Source organism: Vombatus ursinus, unplaced genomic scaffold (genome assembly GCF_900497805.2).
Source record: "Vombatus ursinus unplaced genomic scaffold, bare-nosed wombat genome assembly UNPS02014170.1, whole genome shotgun sequence".
NCBI classification, from domain to species: Eukaryota; Metazoa; Chordata; class Mammalia; order Diprotodontia; family Vombatidae; genus Vombatus; species Vombatus ursinus.
Window position 1 is genome coordinate 2,367,780 of NW_020953948.1, and position 14,876 is coordinate 2,382,655.

The following is a 14,876-nucleotide window of genomic DNA, read 5'->3' on the forward strand; positions in this document are numbered from 1 at the left end:
TCACATGCAAATCATGGGAACATCTCTGTCTAAAGAACAATTGCCATATGTAGTCAATGGGGACATGAGAGCAAAAATCAAAAGCACTGACAGAATTAGGTCTCAGAGTGGCTGACATCTGTGCAAGTGAGGCAATTTGCTCTATGGTCCCTGAAAAGTGTCCTTTTATTAACTGTTTATTAATGTATCTTTTTTTTTAATACACCTATGGTCTGTCTTTTTAATTGGAAACTGTCAGGTCTGACTTGGGCTTGGAGATGTGTTATGATGTATCTAGGCTTATATTCAGGGATGGAGATGAGATAAATGAATGAAAAAAGACATTTATTTGCAAAGCACTATGCTAAGCTCTAGTGATACTAATACAAAAGCATGCCCTGCTCTCAAGGAGCTGTGATTTTAATAGACAACATAGAGAGGAAGTTTCAACTTCAGGAAATGTGGTTGGGAACATTGCTTCTGCATATCCCCTCATCAGGGTGATGAGTAACTGCTGGGGTATTGACAGTTGTAGTCCGTTGACAAGGAAAAGTGGGGAATGGGAGATGTAATTAGGGGCAGAGACTCACGTGGGGAAATTAGGAGCTCCGGATAGTCTGTAAACCCTGCATTACCCAGCCAATGAGGAAACAGGGGAGGGAACTATGATTCAGACCTAGGAATAAAAAGATCTGCTCTCCCTTTTGCAAGGTGTGTCCACACATGGGGCACCCAGCCTTGCTTGGTCATTAATAAAAAGTTTTTCTGGTTTGCCAATGGTTTCTTGGAACTTTTGCTGCTAATAAATGGGGGCCCATACAGAATCCAAATATCCTGAGTGAGGATGGCTGATGTGTAAGGACAGGAAGATGTATCCTGTTGATTTCAATGGTTCCATTTATCCTCAGTGGGCGTCTCAGCTCATGTACTGTTCAAGATCCTAGGACCAGGTTAATGAGTGAGGTCATTGCTGAACCAGGAACAAAAAGGGAAAAGGGAAAGTAGGCATGTGGTAATTAAGCAATTCTGTGTAAGACCAAGGTAAGAAAAGAAGATTATTAAGTATTGCCTTGGTGGGGCATATTACTGGGGTCCAGAGACTGAGTAAGTCTTGGATAAATAAGTAAGATGGGGAATAATAATTCAAAGGCACCAGAGAAACCAGGGGAAATGAGGAGACCTTTGTGGACAATCTTCCAGATATTCCCTTAGGGAGGATGTGGAAATACTGGGAAAATATAAGATAGAAAGATAAGGAAGATCACAGCTGATGTCAGTTAACTGAAGATAGCCTAAAAAGCCAACAAGAAAATTAGATTTGTGCGTACTTTGTCTTGTCCAGCTGTTTGTCTTTGTGTGTGTGTTTGTAAAATGTTTGATGTTTGTGGTGAAAGATTTAAAATGAAGGTCTGTAATTAGAGAAAGAACATTGGGAAAGAACTCCCACCTTCGACTCTCAGTGGGAGATTTTTGGGTCCTAGCACTGGTCAAGTTGGGATATCGGAATAAAGTTAGATAATGAATAATGGAATCAAAAAGCAGGGAAAGACTCTCTCAGAAGTTAGTGGAAGGTTCAGCAAACAGCCTTTACAGCCCAAGATAGGAAGAGCTGACAGAGGGAAAAGCTAAGGCTTTGAATTCATGTTTAATCAGATCTCAAAGCTATTTGTGAAGGGTGTAGTGGAAATATAGCTCTCTTGATTTGCAAATTGTTAGGCATTAATTCCCTCCAGATTCCAATTAATTATTGAAACTCTAGAGGTTTTCTGACTTGGGGGGAAACTGACCACACCCTATCGGCATTGATTCAAATTCCTCAGGTTGTCTGAGTCAAACTCTTAGCTAACCTGAGTGATTACAGGTGATTTTAAACTGTTTGTAAAACTTATAAGCATCGGCCTCAAACTCCCAGAAGGATGAAATGCTTAGGGTATTGTTTTATCTGATAAGCCTCAAAAAGGAGACTTTTCAGCTCTTAAGGAAGTAAGTTATTTAGAGCCAGGAATTGTCACCATGTGTCTTTTTAAGGGAATATATGAATTTGTGGAGAGTATTTACTTTTAAAGGGGCAAAAGTATTAGATTAAAAAATGTTTTTAAATGTTTATCATTACCAGATCTGACAGGTCAAGGAAGGATTTTAACCAAATAAGTTGGGATTTAAAAACGTTAATATTCTCTTAACCCTTAGAATACTGTATGTCTTCTGCATCATTAAGAAGCTGTTAGGTCATTCTATCTGACCACGTGTTGTAACATTTTGAAGTCTATATTTAAAGGGAAGTTTCAGCTAAAATTATTTGGTTAATGAAGCTATTTGAAGTTATTATTTAAATCAAGTATTTGTAAAAGCATTTTTGTGAAAGGAAACTTGGTAATTGTGCAAAGAAAGGACCGTGTAAAATCTCCTTGTAATTAATTTAGTTTGTTATAGTAATGGGATAAATTGTAAGCTGTTTTGAAGAAAGAGAAATAGTTTTATGAAGAAATGTTTTGTAAAATCTTTTGTGTGATTTTTAGAAGGCCTACTGAATTTCTATTTGCAAGAATTTTGAGTTTGAATTTCTTAGGTTTGTTGTGTCCTTGGACTGGTCTTAATGAGTGTTTTCTGAGAAACAGAGTCAGTCAGCAGCTCAGTGGGAGAAGCATCAGAGGTATTAATACTAAAGCAATTACTGCAATGAGATGTAAGTGGGGCAATTGTTCATGAGTTAATGGTGATGGCTGGCCCCTTCTAACAAGGGTTTGCTCCTTTTCATGACGGCTGAAGGAGGTGGGTTGGAAAGAGGGCAAGTGGTCTGGAGGTGATGCTATTTTTAGAGCTCTTGGCCTTCCTGGTCCATCGATGACAGTCGGCAGTTGGTGACGGGTCCATTTTCATTATGGAACATTCTCCTTGATGATGACTGTAGGGGCACTTTGTTTCTTCCTGTGGCATCAAGGATAGTGCTATGAGTTTTCCTTTTGATCTATGAGAATCCATGAAGAGCTTATGGAGAAGACAGGAAAAAAATATGGAGAAAAGTGAGGAGAAACTTCTTTCTTCTCAAAACTGTTACCTGTTATATTATAAAGAAACACCATAAAGAAAATTCTATGAGTGAGTCAAGACTATTTTACTATAATGGGTGGAGAGAAACTAGAAGTCATAGGAGATGAAGAGTTCTTCCTTTATAATGAAGACATTTTCACCTTTATTTGTCAAAGTGGATTTTTTGAGGTAATTGGGGTGAAGTGATTTGGCAGGGTCACACATCTAGTAAGTGTCTGAGGCTGGATTTGAACTCAGGTTCTTCTGACTCCTGGTCCTGTACTCTATCCACCATGCCACTTAGCTGCGCCCAAGTGGATTTTTGAAGAGAAACTTTACTCGTTTTCTTGGGAGAAATTGCATCTTGTAGGAATCTCTTCGCAATTGAACAGAAATTGTCTATCACTGTAGTAAGGTTTTGAGGTGGTTTTGACTGTGACACTTTCCACAACTAAAATGTGAGAAATAATTATCCGTGTTTATTTATTGAATTGTTAACACATTGTATATCCCATAATTTCATTATTTATTTAATCATAGGAAATCAAAGGATTTAACAGAGAAGGAGATAGGGAAAGAAAAAGAGGGAGAGAAGAAGGGAGAATAGGAAAGAAACAGGTACAGAGAGACAAAAATAATTGGGAAAGGAGGTTTCACTAGTTTATTTAATCAATAACAATGAAATAGAAAGAGGTTCAGAGTCTGCTGGTTAACTAATGAGAGAGAAAGAACTTTGAATTCAAATTACTTTTAAAAAAAACATTCAAAAATCCTTGGATTATCCTAAAACTCGTGAAGAAAAGAATAAATATGAAAAGAAACCAAATAGCAGATTGAGAACTATCCTATAAGTGAGTGTAGGTGATGCTCATGCCTCACTACAATGGAGGATCATCGGATCAAATGGGTTTGATTTCAACTGAATATTCGCTCATCTTAGAATATTTTTACTTTTTAAATTAACGTGCATTTCCCCCTCATTCCTGCGTCTTCACATTGTAGAGGGAAAAGGAGAACAAAAGTCTCATGATAAATATGCATAGCCAAGTAAAACAAATTGTCACATTGATCTTGTCCAGAAATGTGTGTCATTCTTTATATTAAGTCGAGTACCTCTCCATCAGCAGGTGGATAGCATTCTTTATCATTGGTCCTCTGGAATCATGTTTGGCCATCACTTTAATCAGAGTTATTAAGTCTTTTAAAGATGCCCTTTTTCTGGTTTTTGCAATGTTGTTGTTATAGTATAAGTTGTCTTCCTGGTTCTGCTTTCTTTACTCTACATAAATTCATACCCATCTTCCTTGGTTTCCCTGACATCATCCCCTTCAATAAGAAAATGTAAGTTCTCTTTCTAGAATCTTTCCCAAACAAACTACATATGTGGGCTACAGTTTTGTTTATGCACTGAAACAGATGCAGTCTAACATACAGAAATGCACATTTTTATTGGGAAAAATACAATAAAAATTACGGATCAGATCCTGCATTTCAGCTAATGAAAATTCCACATGATTATGAAGCCTGAATTGAAAATGGGAGGGGATAGATAGGGAGAGGTGGATGGGCATGGTGAACCTTTCTTTAGATGAAGTCTTTCTTCTTAAGTCCCTCAGAAGTTGGTATTATATAAATATTCTATTTAAGGTTTTGATCAGTCATCTGGGAGGAAGTAATTTAATTACACAGTGAATTTTTTAAGTGTTCAAATGATAACTTTCCCATGGAACAAGTTAACAAACTGATAAGGATATACTTCACAATGATCTCAGAGTTTTAATTATTGGATTGAAATGGGACTAAGCTCAAACATGTATAAGTGTATATTTGCAGAGACAGTAAATATTATGCACCTACTATGTTCCTGGTACTCTACTGAGCACTGAAGATACAAAGAAAGTCAAAAGAGAGGCCTGATTCTGAGGGGTGGAGCCAAGATGGCAGAGTAAAAGCAGGGACTCACTTGAGTTCTCCCCCAAACCCCTCCAATACTTATAAAAATGACTCTAAACAAATTCTGGAGCAGCAGAACCCACAAAAAAGAGTAAAACAAATTTCCAGCCCAAGACAACCTGGGTAGTCGATGGGAAGGGTCTATAGCCCTCAGGCTGAGAGAGGAGAGCAGTTCAGCATGGGCTGCTCCCGCCGGCAAAGACCAGGGCCAAGCAAACCTGGAGCACGCCTCAGGAGATTGAATCATGGGCAGCTATGGTGGTTTCCAGACTTCTCAACCCACAAACACTAAAGGCAATTTACAAGGGCAGTGGGAAAGATCTGTTGGACCCGGGTGAGAGAGGAGCACTGTCTGGCCCTGGCCCTAGTGCAGCCCAAGGGTGGCAACCACAGCTGCAAAGCTCTCAGCTCACAGATGGTGGGGCAATCAAGTGACTGATCAGAGGGGGATTGCAAGGATCTCTTTGCTGGTGCTGAGGCAGGATTATCTTGCTGTGTCCTTGCTTGGATCTGGGTCCTAGTCCTGGGGTGAGCAGGAGCACTGGCATAGCAGAGCTTATGTCAGCAGTGGAGAGGGAACCCTCTTCTCATTTCCAGGCAGAAAAGAGTGCTTGTGGTCACTCATGGACCAGATCACAGGCCAGGAGAGAAGTAAACACCTCTCCTTAGATCGTGCCACATTGAAAGAACTGAAAACTTACAGTTCCCTAGAAGTACCTCTGAAATAGTTGCACAAAACTCCTGAAGCTTGGAGCAGTACATTCTCCACTCTAGAAGCAGAGCCCTACCTTAACAAAGAGTTAAAGTCAAGTGACTGACTGGGAAGATGAGCAAACAGAGGAAAAAACCTCAGACTACAAAATTTTACTTTGTTGATGAGGAAGATTGAGGTATATAGCCAGAAGAAAACAACAAAGTCAAAACTCCTACATCCAAAGCCCCCAAGAAAATTATGAATTGGTCTCAGGCCATGAAAGAGCTCAAAAAAGATTTTGAAAATCAAGTCAGAAGTAGAGGAAAAATTGAGAAGAGAAAAGAGAATGATACGAGAAAACCATGAAAAACAAGTCAACAGCTAAAGGAGACCCCAAAAAATGCTGAAGATAATAGCACCTTAAAAATAGACTAGACCAAATGGCAAAAGAGGTCCAAAAAGCCAATGAGGAGAAGAATGCCTTAAAAGCAGAATTGGCCAAATGGAAAAGGAGGTCCAAAAGCTCACTGAGGAAAATAATTCCTTAAAAATTATAATGGAGCAAATGGAAGCTAATGACTCTCAGAAATCAAGAAATTATAAAACAAAACCAAAAGAATTAAAAATAAAAGACAATGTGAAATCTTATTGGAAAAACAACTGACCTGGAAAATCAGGAAAGAACTTAAATTGGACTACCTGAAAGCCATGGTTAAAAAAAAAAAGAGCCTATACATCATTTTTCAAGAAATTGTCAAGGAAAACTGCCTCACATTCTAGAACCAGAGAATAAAATAGAAATTGAAAGAATCCACCGATCACCTCCTGAAAGAGATCCCAAGAAGAAAACTCTCAGGAATATTATAGCCAAATTCCAGAGGTCCCAGATCAAGGAGAAAATATTGTAAGCAGCCAGAAAAGAAACAATTCAAGTATTGTGGAAACACAATCAGGATAACACAGCATTTAGCAGCTTCTACATTAAGGGACCAGAGGGCTTGTAATATGATATTCCAGAAGTCAAGAGAGCCAGGATTACAACCAAGAATCATCTACCCAACAAAACTAAGTACAATCCTTCAGGGGAAAAATGAAAATTCAGTAAGATAGAGGACTTTCAAGCATTCTTGATGAAAATATCAGAGCCGAATTGAAAGTTTGACTTTCAAATAAAAGATTCAAAAGAAGGTCAAGAAAGTTAACAGGAAAGGGAAATCATAAGGGACTTAATAAGGTTAAACTAATTACATTCCTACATGGGAAGATGATATTTGTAACTCATAAGTCCTTTCTCATTATTAGGGTAGTTGGAAGGTCTATATATATATACAGATATATATACACATATATATACATATATACATATATGTATATATATGTGTATATATATCTGTATATATGTATATAGACAGAGGGCACGCAGTGAGTTGAATATGAAGGGATGATATCTAAAAAGAAAATTAAGGGGTAAGAGAAATATACTGGGAGAAGGAGAAAGGGAGAGGTAAAATGGGATAAATTATCTCACAAAAGAGGCAAGAAAAAGCTTTTACAGTAGAGGGGAAGAGAGGGGAGGTGAGAAGGAATGAGTGAACTTTATTCTCACCAGATTTGGCTTAAGGAGGGAGTAACATACACACCTAATTAGGTATGGAAATCTATCTTACCCTACAGGAAAGTAGGGGAGAAGGGGATAAGAGAGGGAGGGGTGATAGAAGGGAAAGTAGATTGGGGAAGGGGGTAATCAGAAGCAAACACTTTTGAGGAGGGATAGGGACAAAGGAGAGAATAGAATAAATGGGGGCTGAGATAGGATGGAGGGAAACATAGTATTTCACACCATGACTTATGGAAGTGTTTTACGTGACCGCACACATATAACCTATGTTGAATTGCTTGCCTTCTCAATGAGGGTGGGTGGGGAGGGAAGAAGGGAGAGAGTTTGGAACTCAAAGTTTTAGAAAGAAATGTTAGAAATTGTTTTTACATGCAACGGGGAAATAAGATACACAGGCAAAGGGGTATAGAAATCTATCTTACCCTACAGGAAAATAGAAGGGTAAGGGGATAAGAGAAGGGGCAGGAAAATGGAAGGGTAAGTGGATAAGAGAAGGGGCAGGATAATAGAAGGGAGAACAGATTGGATGAAGGGGGAATCAGAATGTAGGCCATCATGGGGGGAGGGGACGGATGGGGAGAAAATTTGGAACTCAAAATCTTGTGCAAGTGAATGTTGAAAACTAAAAATAAATAAATAAAATTATTTATTAAATAAAATAATAATATTTTTAAAAAGTCAAAAGACAGTGTTGTCACTATAATCACAGAATCCTAAAATTTAAATTAGAAGGTACCTCAGAGCTCATTTTGAGAAACTCTTACCCAAAGCATAGGTCTCCTTCATAACACCCCTAACAAGCGATCACTTAGTCTCTGAAGAGTTCTAACGATGGGCATCTCACTATGCTGACAGGCAGACCATTTCATTTTTGAGCAGCTCCAATTATTCAGACTTCTATTTTTTTCTTCCTAAGTCAAAATCAGCATCTTGGAATCTTATACCTATTTATCCAAGTTCTGGCCGCCATGGCCCCGTAAGCCAGGTCTATAGTCTCTTCCGTATGACTACCTTACAAATATTTGAAGACAGTTGGCACGGTCAATTAAATTTCTTGTCCAAGATATAGAATCCCAGTTCTTTCAATTATCTTATGACATGATCTCAAACCTGATATCCTTTCTCAAGATACACTCCAATATGTCGATATCCTTTCTAAAATATGGTATCCAGAATGATACACAGTACTTTAGACATGATTTTATGAGGGCACACAATATATGCCCAATGAATCTCGGAAAAAGAATTGCAAGCCAGTTAAGAATTCAGCATAATTTTTTGCCTGCTAAATTTACAGATGACACCAAGGTAGGGATATGTCACATTTTATGACAGTCAGGATTCAAAGAGATCTTGACAGGATAGAACTCTATATAAAACCTAATAAAATGAACTTCAATAGGGATAAATGTAAAGCCTTACTCTTGGATTTAAACAATAAACATCCTAAATTCAAAATGGTAGAAAAATGGCTAGACACATTTATCCAGTTAAGATGTGAGAATGTTAGTGGATTCAATAGCAATTAATCAAAATGGTAATGGTAATTAGATGGCACTGCAAGAAGCATAGTGTCCAGAACAAGGACAGACCCTGAGCTGGTGAGAATATTGAGTTCAGCTATATCATAGGAAGGATACTGGTAAGCTAAAGATGGCCAGAAGGTCTGGGACCAAAACAGATAAAGGCCTAGAGAAAATGATATAGGAGAAGGAATAAGGATATTTAGCTTGATCGATTAAGTTAATAAGGGTGTTCTCATCTTACAAAGGTATCGAGCCAGAGTGCCTTAAGAGGGTAAAGAGCGATTGATTGACACAACTGACAACCACTCTTGCACCAACATTTCATGTGCTCTGTCTATTTCTCTGGGGGTCTTGTGTGGTACATGATGGGGTTGTAAACTGAGGAAATCAGAACATGGTTTAGAGCAGCAGAGGGCCTTTGTTCTACGGAGATAGCAAGACTGACTTGAGCTACTGAGACCATTTTTAAAATCCAGGTAAATCTCTAAATTGACTATCATACATTAGGAATTTTTTGTCTGCTGTAGATATGGACAACTGTGTGAAATGCCCAGAAGGTAAGTTTCCAAATGGAATGAGAGATGGCTGTCTCTCCAAGGTAGTGACCTTCCTCAATACTGAAGAACCTTTGGGATTTGTTCTGGCCTGTACTGCTCTTTTCTTCTGTCTCCTCACAGCTGTGGTCTTTGGGATCTTTGTGAAGTACCAAGATACTCCCATAGTCAAAGCCAAGAACAGGAATCTCAGCTATGCTCTCCTTATCTCCCTGTGCTTCTGTTTCCTCTGCTCCTTGCTCTTTCTTGGCCGCCCATCCTCAGTAACATGCCTCCTACGGCAGACGATGTTTGCAGTTGTGTTTTCTGTGGCAGTTTCCTCAATTCTGGCCAAAACTATCACTGTGGTTCTGGCCTTTAAAGCGACAAGACCAGGAAACAGGATCAGGAACTGGGTGAGCCCTAGAGTGTCCATCTCTACTGTTCTCATCTGCTCTCTGATCCAGGTGACTTTTTGTTGCATATAGCTGGGAACTTCTCCCCCCTTTCCAGGTATAGACATGAATTCTGAGCCTGGATACATCATTATGGAGTGTAATGAGGGATCTGTCATTGCCTTCTACTGTGTCCTGGGCTACATGGGCTTCCTGGCCCTTGGGAGCTTCATCATGGCCTTCCTGGCCAGGAACCTTCCTGACACCTACAATGAAGCCAAGTTCATCACCTTCAGCATGCTGGTCTTCTGCAGTGTCTGGATCTCCTTCTTCCCCACCTACCGGAGCACCAAGGGGAAGGCCATGGTGGCTGTGGAAGTCTTCTCCATCTTGAGCTCCAGTGCTGGGCTACTGGGTTGCATTTTCATTCCCAAATGCTATATAATCCTGCTGAGGCCAGAGAGAAACACTCAAGAATCATTAAAAAAAAAAATGTGAGGTTTCAGGGTTAGGGGTCATTCAGTAATATTTCCCTAGAGATCTTGCTAGAGGGGGAAGAGATGCCTGAAAATTTATTCATGTCCTTTTTGTGTATCTGTGATTGAACTTTTTTGGTCGTGTCTTAATTGTAACGACATTTGTCAATAGACAACCCCTTCTTAACCCACCAGGTTTTATTATCTGAAAAAACCTTTGAATTTTTATGCTCGTCTTTCTCCATTCAAAATGGAGAAAACATGCCCTAATCATGCCTCTTCTCCCTTTCTAGTACCCTGGGAGCCCTTCCTTCCTGCTTTTTGTCTCTTCCAGAACCCCAGCAGCTAAATTTTCTATCCCTGGCAGCTTGCACACTGAAAATTTACAGTTTTCTAGATGATTGTCAGGGCTCTGCCTGTGAACCAGACAGACACATCTGAGTGGGTAACCTTCCCCTCTCTATAAAACACTTGAGCTTCTCTGACTCCAGAATGGTCCTTAAGCATAGACCCAAGAAATCTCATATAAGAGTTTGGAGTAACAAGTCAGATCCTGGAGATACTCTCACCAGGGCATGTGGTCTCTCTCCTCTTGGCACGGCCTGCAGACAACTGTGCCTCTGAGGCTCCCTGGCTTTATCTCTTCCCTATCTTTTCCCATCCTGCTTTGGAGGTGTCAATCCCAACCACAATATGGGGATATCAAACTGGGCTTGTTTGGGAGATGTCAGCTGATACCCAAGCAGAGGAGTAGATGCTCCACCAACATCCTTCCTAACTTGTTCCTACAATCCCCTTGGTGCTCCCTTGGGTGCACCCTGACAAATAAAAGGTCCTGCTCTTTTCAGCTTTGACTTGTTTGTCTATTTTTTTTTCATTCTCCCTGGCTGCATCCACACTACTGAAGACTGAGCCGTAAATGGGTCTCTGCTTTTGCTTATGAACTGCCTTCTAGAGGAGGATACCTCATTCTTAACACACACTGGGATCACTTCCTTACTCACCAACATGCCTTACTATCGATTCTTTTGCTGAACCTCTACTAAGGGCCATTTTTTTACAATTGTTCAGAGACTGGTGAGGCTTTCCCTTGGAAAACCAAGGATTCTTTACTCAGGATCTATGAACTTTAAAAATAAGTGAATGAATGCACACACACACACACACACACACACATATACATATTTAAATATTTTATTTTCCCCTATTTACATGTAAAGACAATTGTAAACATTCATTAAAAATTTTTTTGGAGTTCCAAATTTTCTCCCTTTCTCAACTTTCCCTTCCCTGAGACAGTAAGAAATTTAATATAGATTATATATATGCAATCATATAAAACATTTCTATATTCATAGTCATGGTTTGACAGAAGACACAGACCCAAAGGGGGAAAACATGAAAAAAAAAGTGAAAAACAGTATGCTTTAATCTGCATTCTGACTCCATCAGTTCTTTCTCTGGAGGTGGATAGCATTTTTCATCATGAGTCCTTTGGAATTGTCTTCAATCATTGCGTTGCTGAGAATAGCTGTCATTCACAATTGATCATCCTTATAATAATCATGTTACTGTGTACATGTTCTGTTTCTGCTCACTTCACTTTGCATCAGTTAATGTATGTCTTTCTAGGTTTTTCTGAAATCTGCCTGCTCATCATTTCCTATAGCACAATAGTATTCCATTACATTCATATACCACAATTTGTTCAGCCATTCCCCAAGTGATGGGCATCCCCTCAATTTCCAATTCTTTGCTACCACAAAAAGAGATGCCATAAATATTTTTGTACAAATACGTTCTTTTCATTTTAAAAACTTATTTTGATAGCTGCATTTCAATATAATTGATTTTCTTTTTAATCATCTCTATTTTATGCATTTAAACTCTTTTGAGAAGGGGAGCTTCACTAGGCTGCCATAAAACAAACAAAAAGGGTTAAGAATCCCTGCCCTTGACAAACATAGTTATTTGGGGTCTGTGTTCCTGTATGTCTACTTGGATCCCAGAGAAAGACTGGGTCCAATATGACCAATTCAGTGCGATGTATTCCTACCTAACCCAAGGTGTATGGAAGCTAGGTCTTCAGTCTATCAGGTCAGCGCTGTCTTTTTCAAAAGGTCAATTAATGGTGGAAAAAGCAATGAGGTATTATCGGAAAAGTTCTTTTACCACCTCCATAACTTCAATCATCTTATCCTTTACACTACTTCTATATATTTCACTTGGGAACAATTCAGTATATAGATGTGTCACTCATAGCCACCATATATGAGCACTCAGTGAACCAGACTGCTGTACTGACAGTTTTCTCTTATAGGGGTTATAATCCACAGGAATTTGGTGCATAGAGACACTGTTTCTCCTCCCACAAGAGAAAGGGAATCAACTCCTTAGGGGCAACTGACACCCAGAAGAGTGGGAAATTATGGACACAGGGAGTAGATTTTGAGGCAGATGGTTAAAAAAAAAAAAGACCAAGTAGAGGGCAAAGGTCAATCATGAATTGCACTGATAAAGAGGAGAAAAAACCATTTGTACATGTTAATGCTATGACAGCATATTTTTAAAATCCTAGGGAATCGGCAAATACCAATCAAGACAAAGCTGCAGGCTATAAAATAACAACTCAAAAATCTACTGAATTTCTAAATAATAATTTAAAAAATCCATGAGGAAATAATAAAAAGGGAAATCCCATTCCAAATAACTACAAAATGGACAAATTATCTCCAGGTCAATCTACCGAAACACATGATTTAGGAAAAAAGATGCAGAGAGACAATATAAGAATTATAGATTCAATTAAAATGTGTTCTTGAAGAAATAAAGAACTTAAATAGCTGGAGGAATATTTGATGCTCATGGCTGGGCAATGCCAATATAATAAAAATGACAATAGTACCAAAGTTAATTTATACTTTTAATGCTATGCCAAAGTATCAAAGGGAGACTTTATGGAACTTGATAAAATTATTTTAAAATTTCATTTAGAAAAACAAAGTATTTAAAATATCAAGGGGAATGATTAAAAGAGGCAGTTATAAAGGGGAAAGAGAACTTCCAGACCCCAAACTATATTATAAAGCAACAGTCATCAGAACTATCTGGTATTGGTTTAGAAAAAAAAAAAACAAAGATAGGTCAATGACTGGACATGGGAGAATCAGAAACAATGGAACTTAATAGTCCAATGTTTAATAAAGTAGAAAATGTAAAGTACTCAGACAATAACTCCCTATTTGATAAAAAGGGCTGGAAAATTGAAAAACAAGTATAGCAGAAATTAGGATTAGACCAACATCTTACATAATTATCCACAATGACTTTAATATTAAAAATCAAATAAAAAAGAAGAGAAATAGATCATATACCTCTCCTAGCTATGAGTAGGAGATATATTTTAACCAGATACGGGATAAAATGATAAAACAGTTAACTTTGATTACATGAAACTGAAAAGTCACAGACAAAATTAATGCACTTAGGATAAAAAGGGAAGCAGTTGAATTCTATCAAATTTCACCTTATACTCTGCAAGTTGGTGAAGATGACAACAGATAGGAATAACGCATTGTTTGGTAGATCTGTGAATTGCTAAAAACCATTTTGAAAAGCAATGTGGAATTATGTAAATAAGTGATTTAAAATGTCCAAACCCTTTGATCCAGAAACTCCATTAATGGGCTTATCAGTTATGCTGATTTTTCCTCTTTTATTTTTTTTTAATACTATTTCTATACTGGATAGATGGCTCTCAGGGAGGCGGAAGAGATATTGGGGAAATTATGATGATATAAATACACAAAGATATCACTAAAAATGTAATAAAAGAATAAAAGGACCGCAGAAGCACAGATTACATCATCTTTATTCACACTGTTCCTTATGCCTAAAGTGTCCTTCCTTATCCTCTTTTTCTATTAAAGTTCTATCTATCATTTAAAGTTAAAATTAATTGTCACTTCTTCCATGGAAGCTTCTCTGATTTCTGCCACCCCAAGTTGATAATGACCTTTCCATTCACAGGCCTCACACAGCACTTTCTTTGCTCCCCTCTAATGTAGTTATTTTATAGTACTTTGCATTTTAGCTGTCATATTTCTATACTAATTGCTTAGTTCCACGAGAGCCAGCATTTATACCTCCTGTTTCTACCACAGTGCTCTGCATACATTAGGTACTTAATGTTTGTTCAATTGAAATGAACATTTCTTCCTCACCATCCAGTTCTTTCATCCTCATTCCCAGAGGTAAGTTTTATTCTTGGGGACCTGAGAACTTAGGGAGAAGAATATCGTACAAAATAGCAGATATCTTTCAAACAGACATTTTCTCTGGGACTTAAATGTGAACTCTTCATAAGTTCCTAGATTCAGAGCTGCAAGAGACCTTAGAGGTCCTGTCCTACACTTTACAGATGAAGAAACTAAGACACAGAAAAGTTCAGTGAATTGCCCGTGGTCACACTGCTAGTGATTGTCTGAAGTGGTATGATAACCTAGGTGTTCTTGACTCCCAATACGGTACCCTGTCCACTACACCGAACTGATTTTCCAGGTCAGAATGGAGCCAAGGACTACATTGTCTGAAACTCATCACAAAGTCAACTATCATTCAATAAAACCTTTTAAAGCCCCTACAATGGGCCAGGCACTTGGCTAGACCCTGG

General features: G+C 38.4%; 1 protein-coding gene across 1 annotated transcript in view; it reads left to right on the plus strand.

The window, feature by feature from the left end:
* LOC114041226 (vomeronasal type-2 receptor 26-like) overlaps positions 1–10,226 on the plus strand; it is a 29,695-nt gene extending 19,469 nt beyond the window's left edge. The window contains 1 exon segment of the mRNA XM_027859579.1: positions 9,328–10,226. Within this exon segment, the coding sequence (XP_027715380.1) occupies positions 9,328–10,226 (899 nt within the window).
* Positions 10,227–14,876: the final 4,650 nt, after the last annotated feature.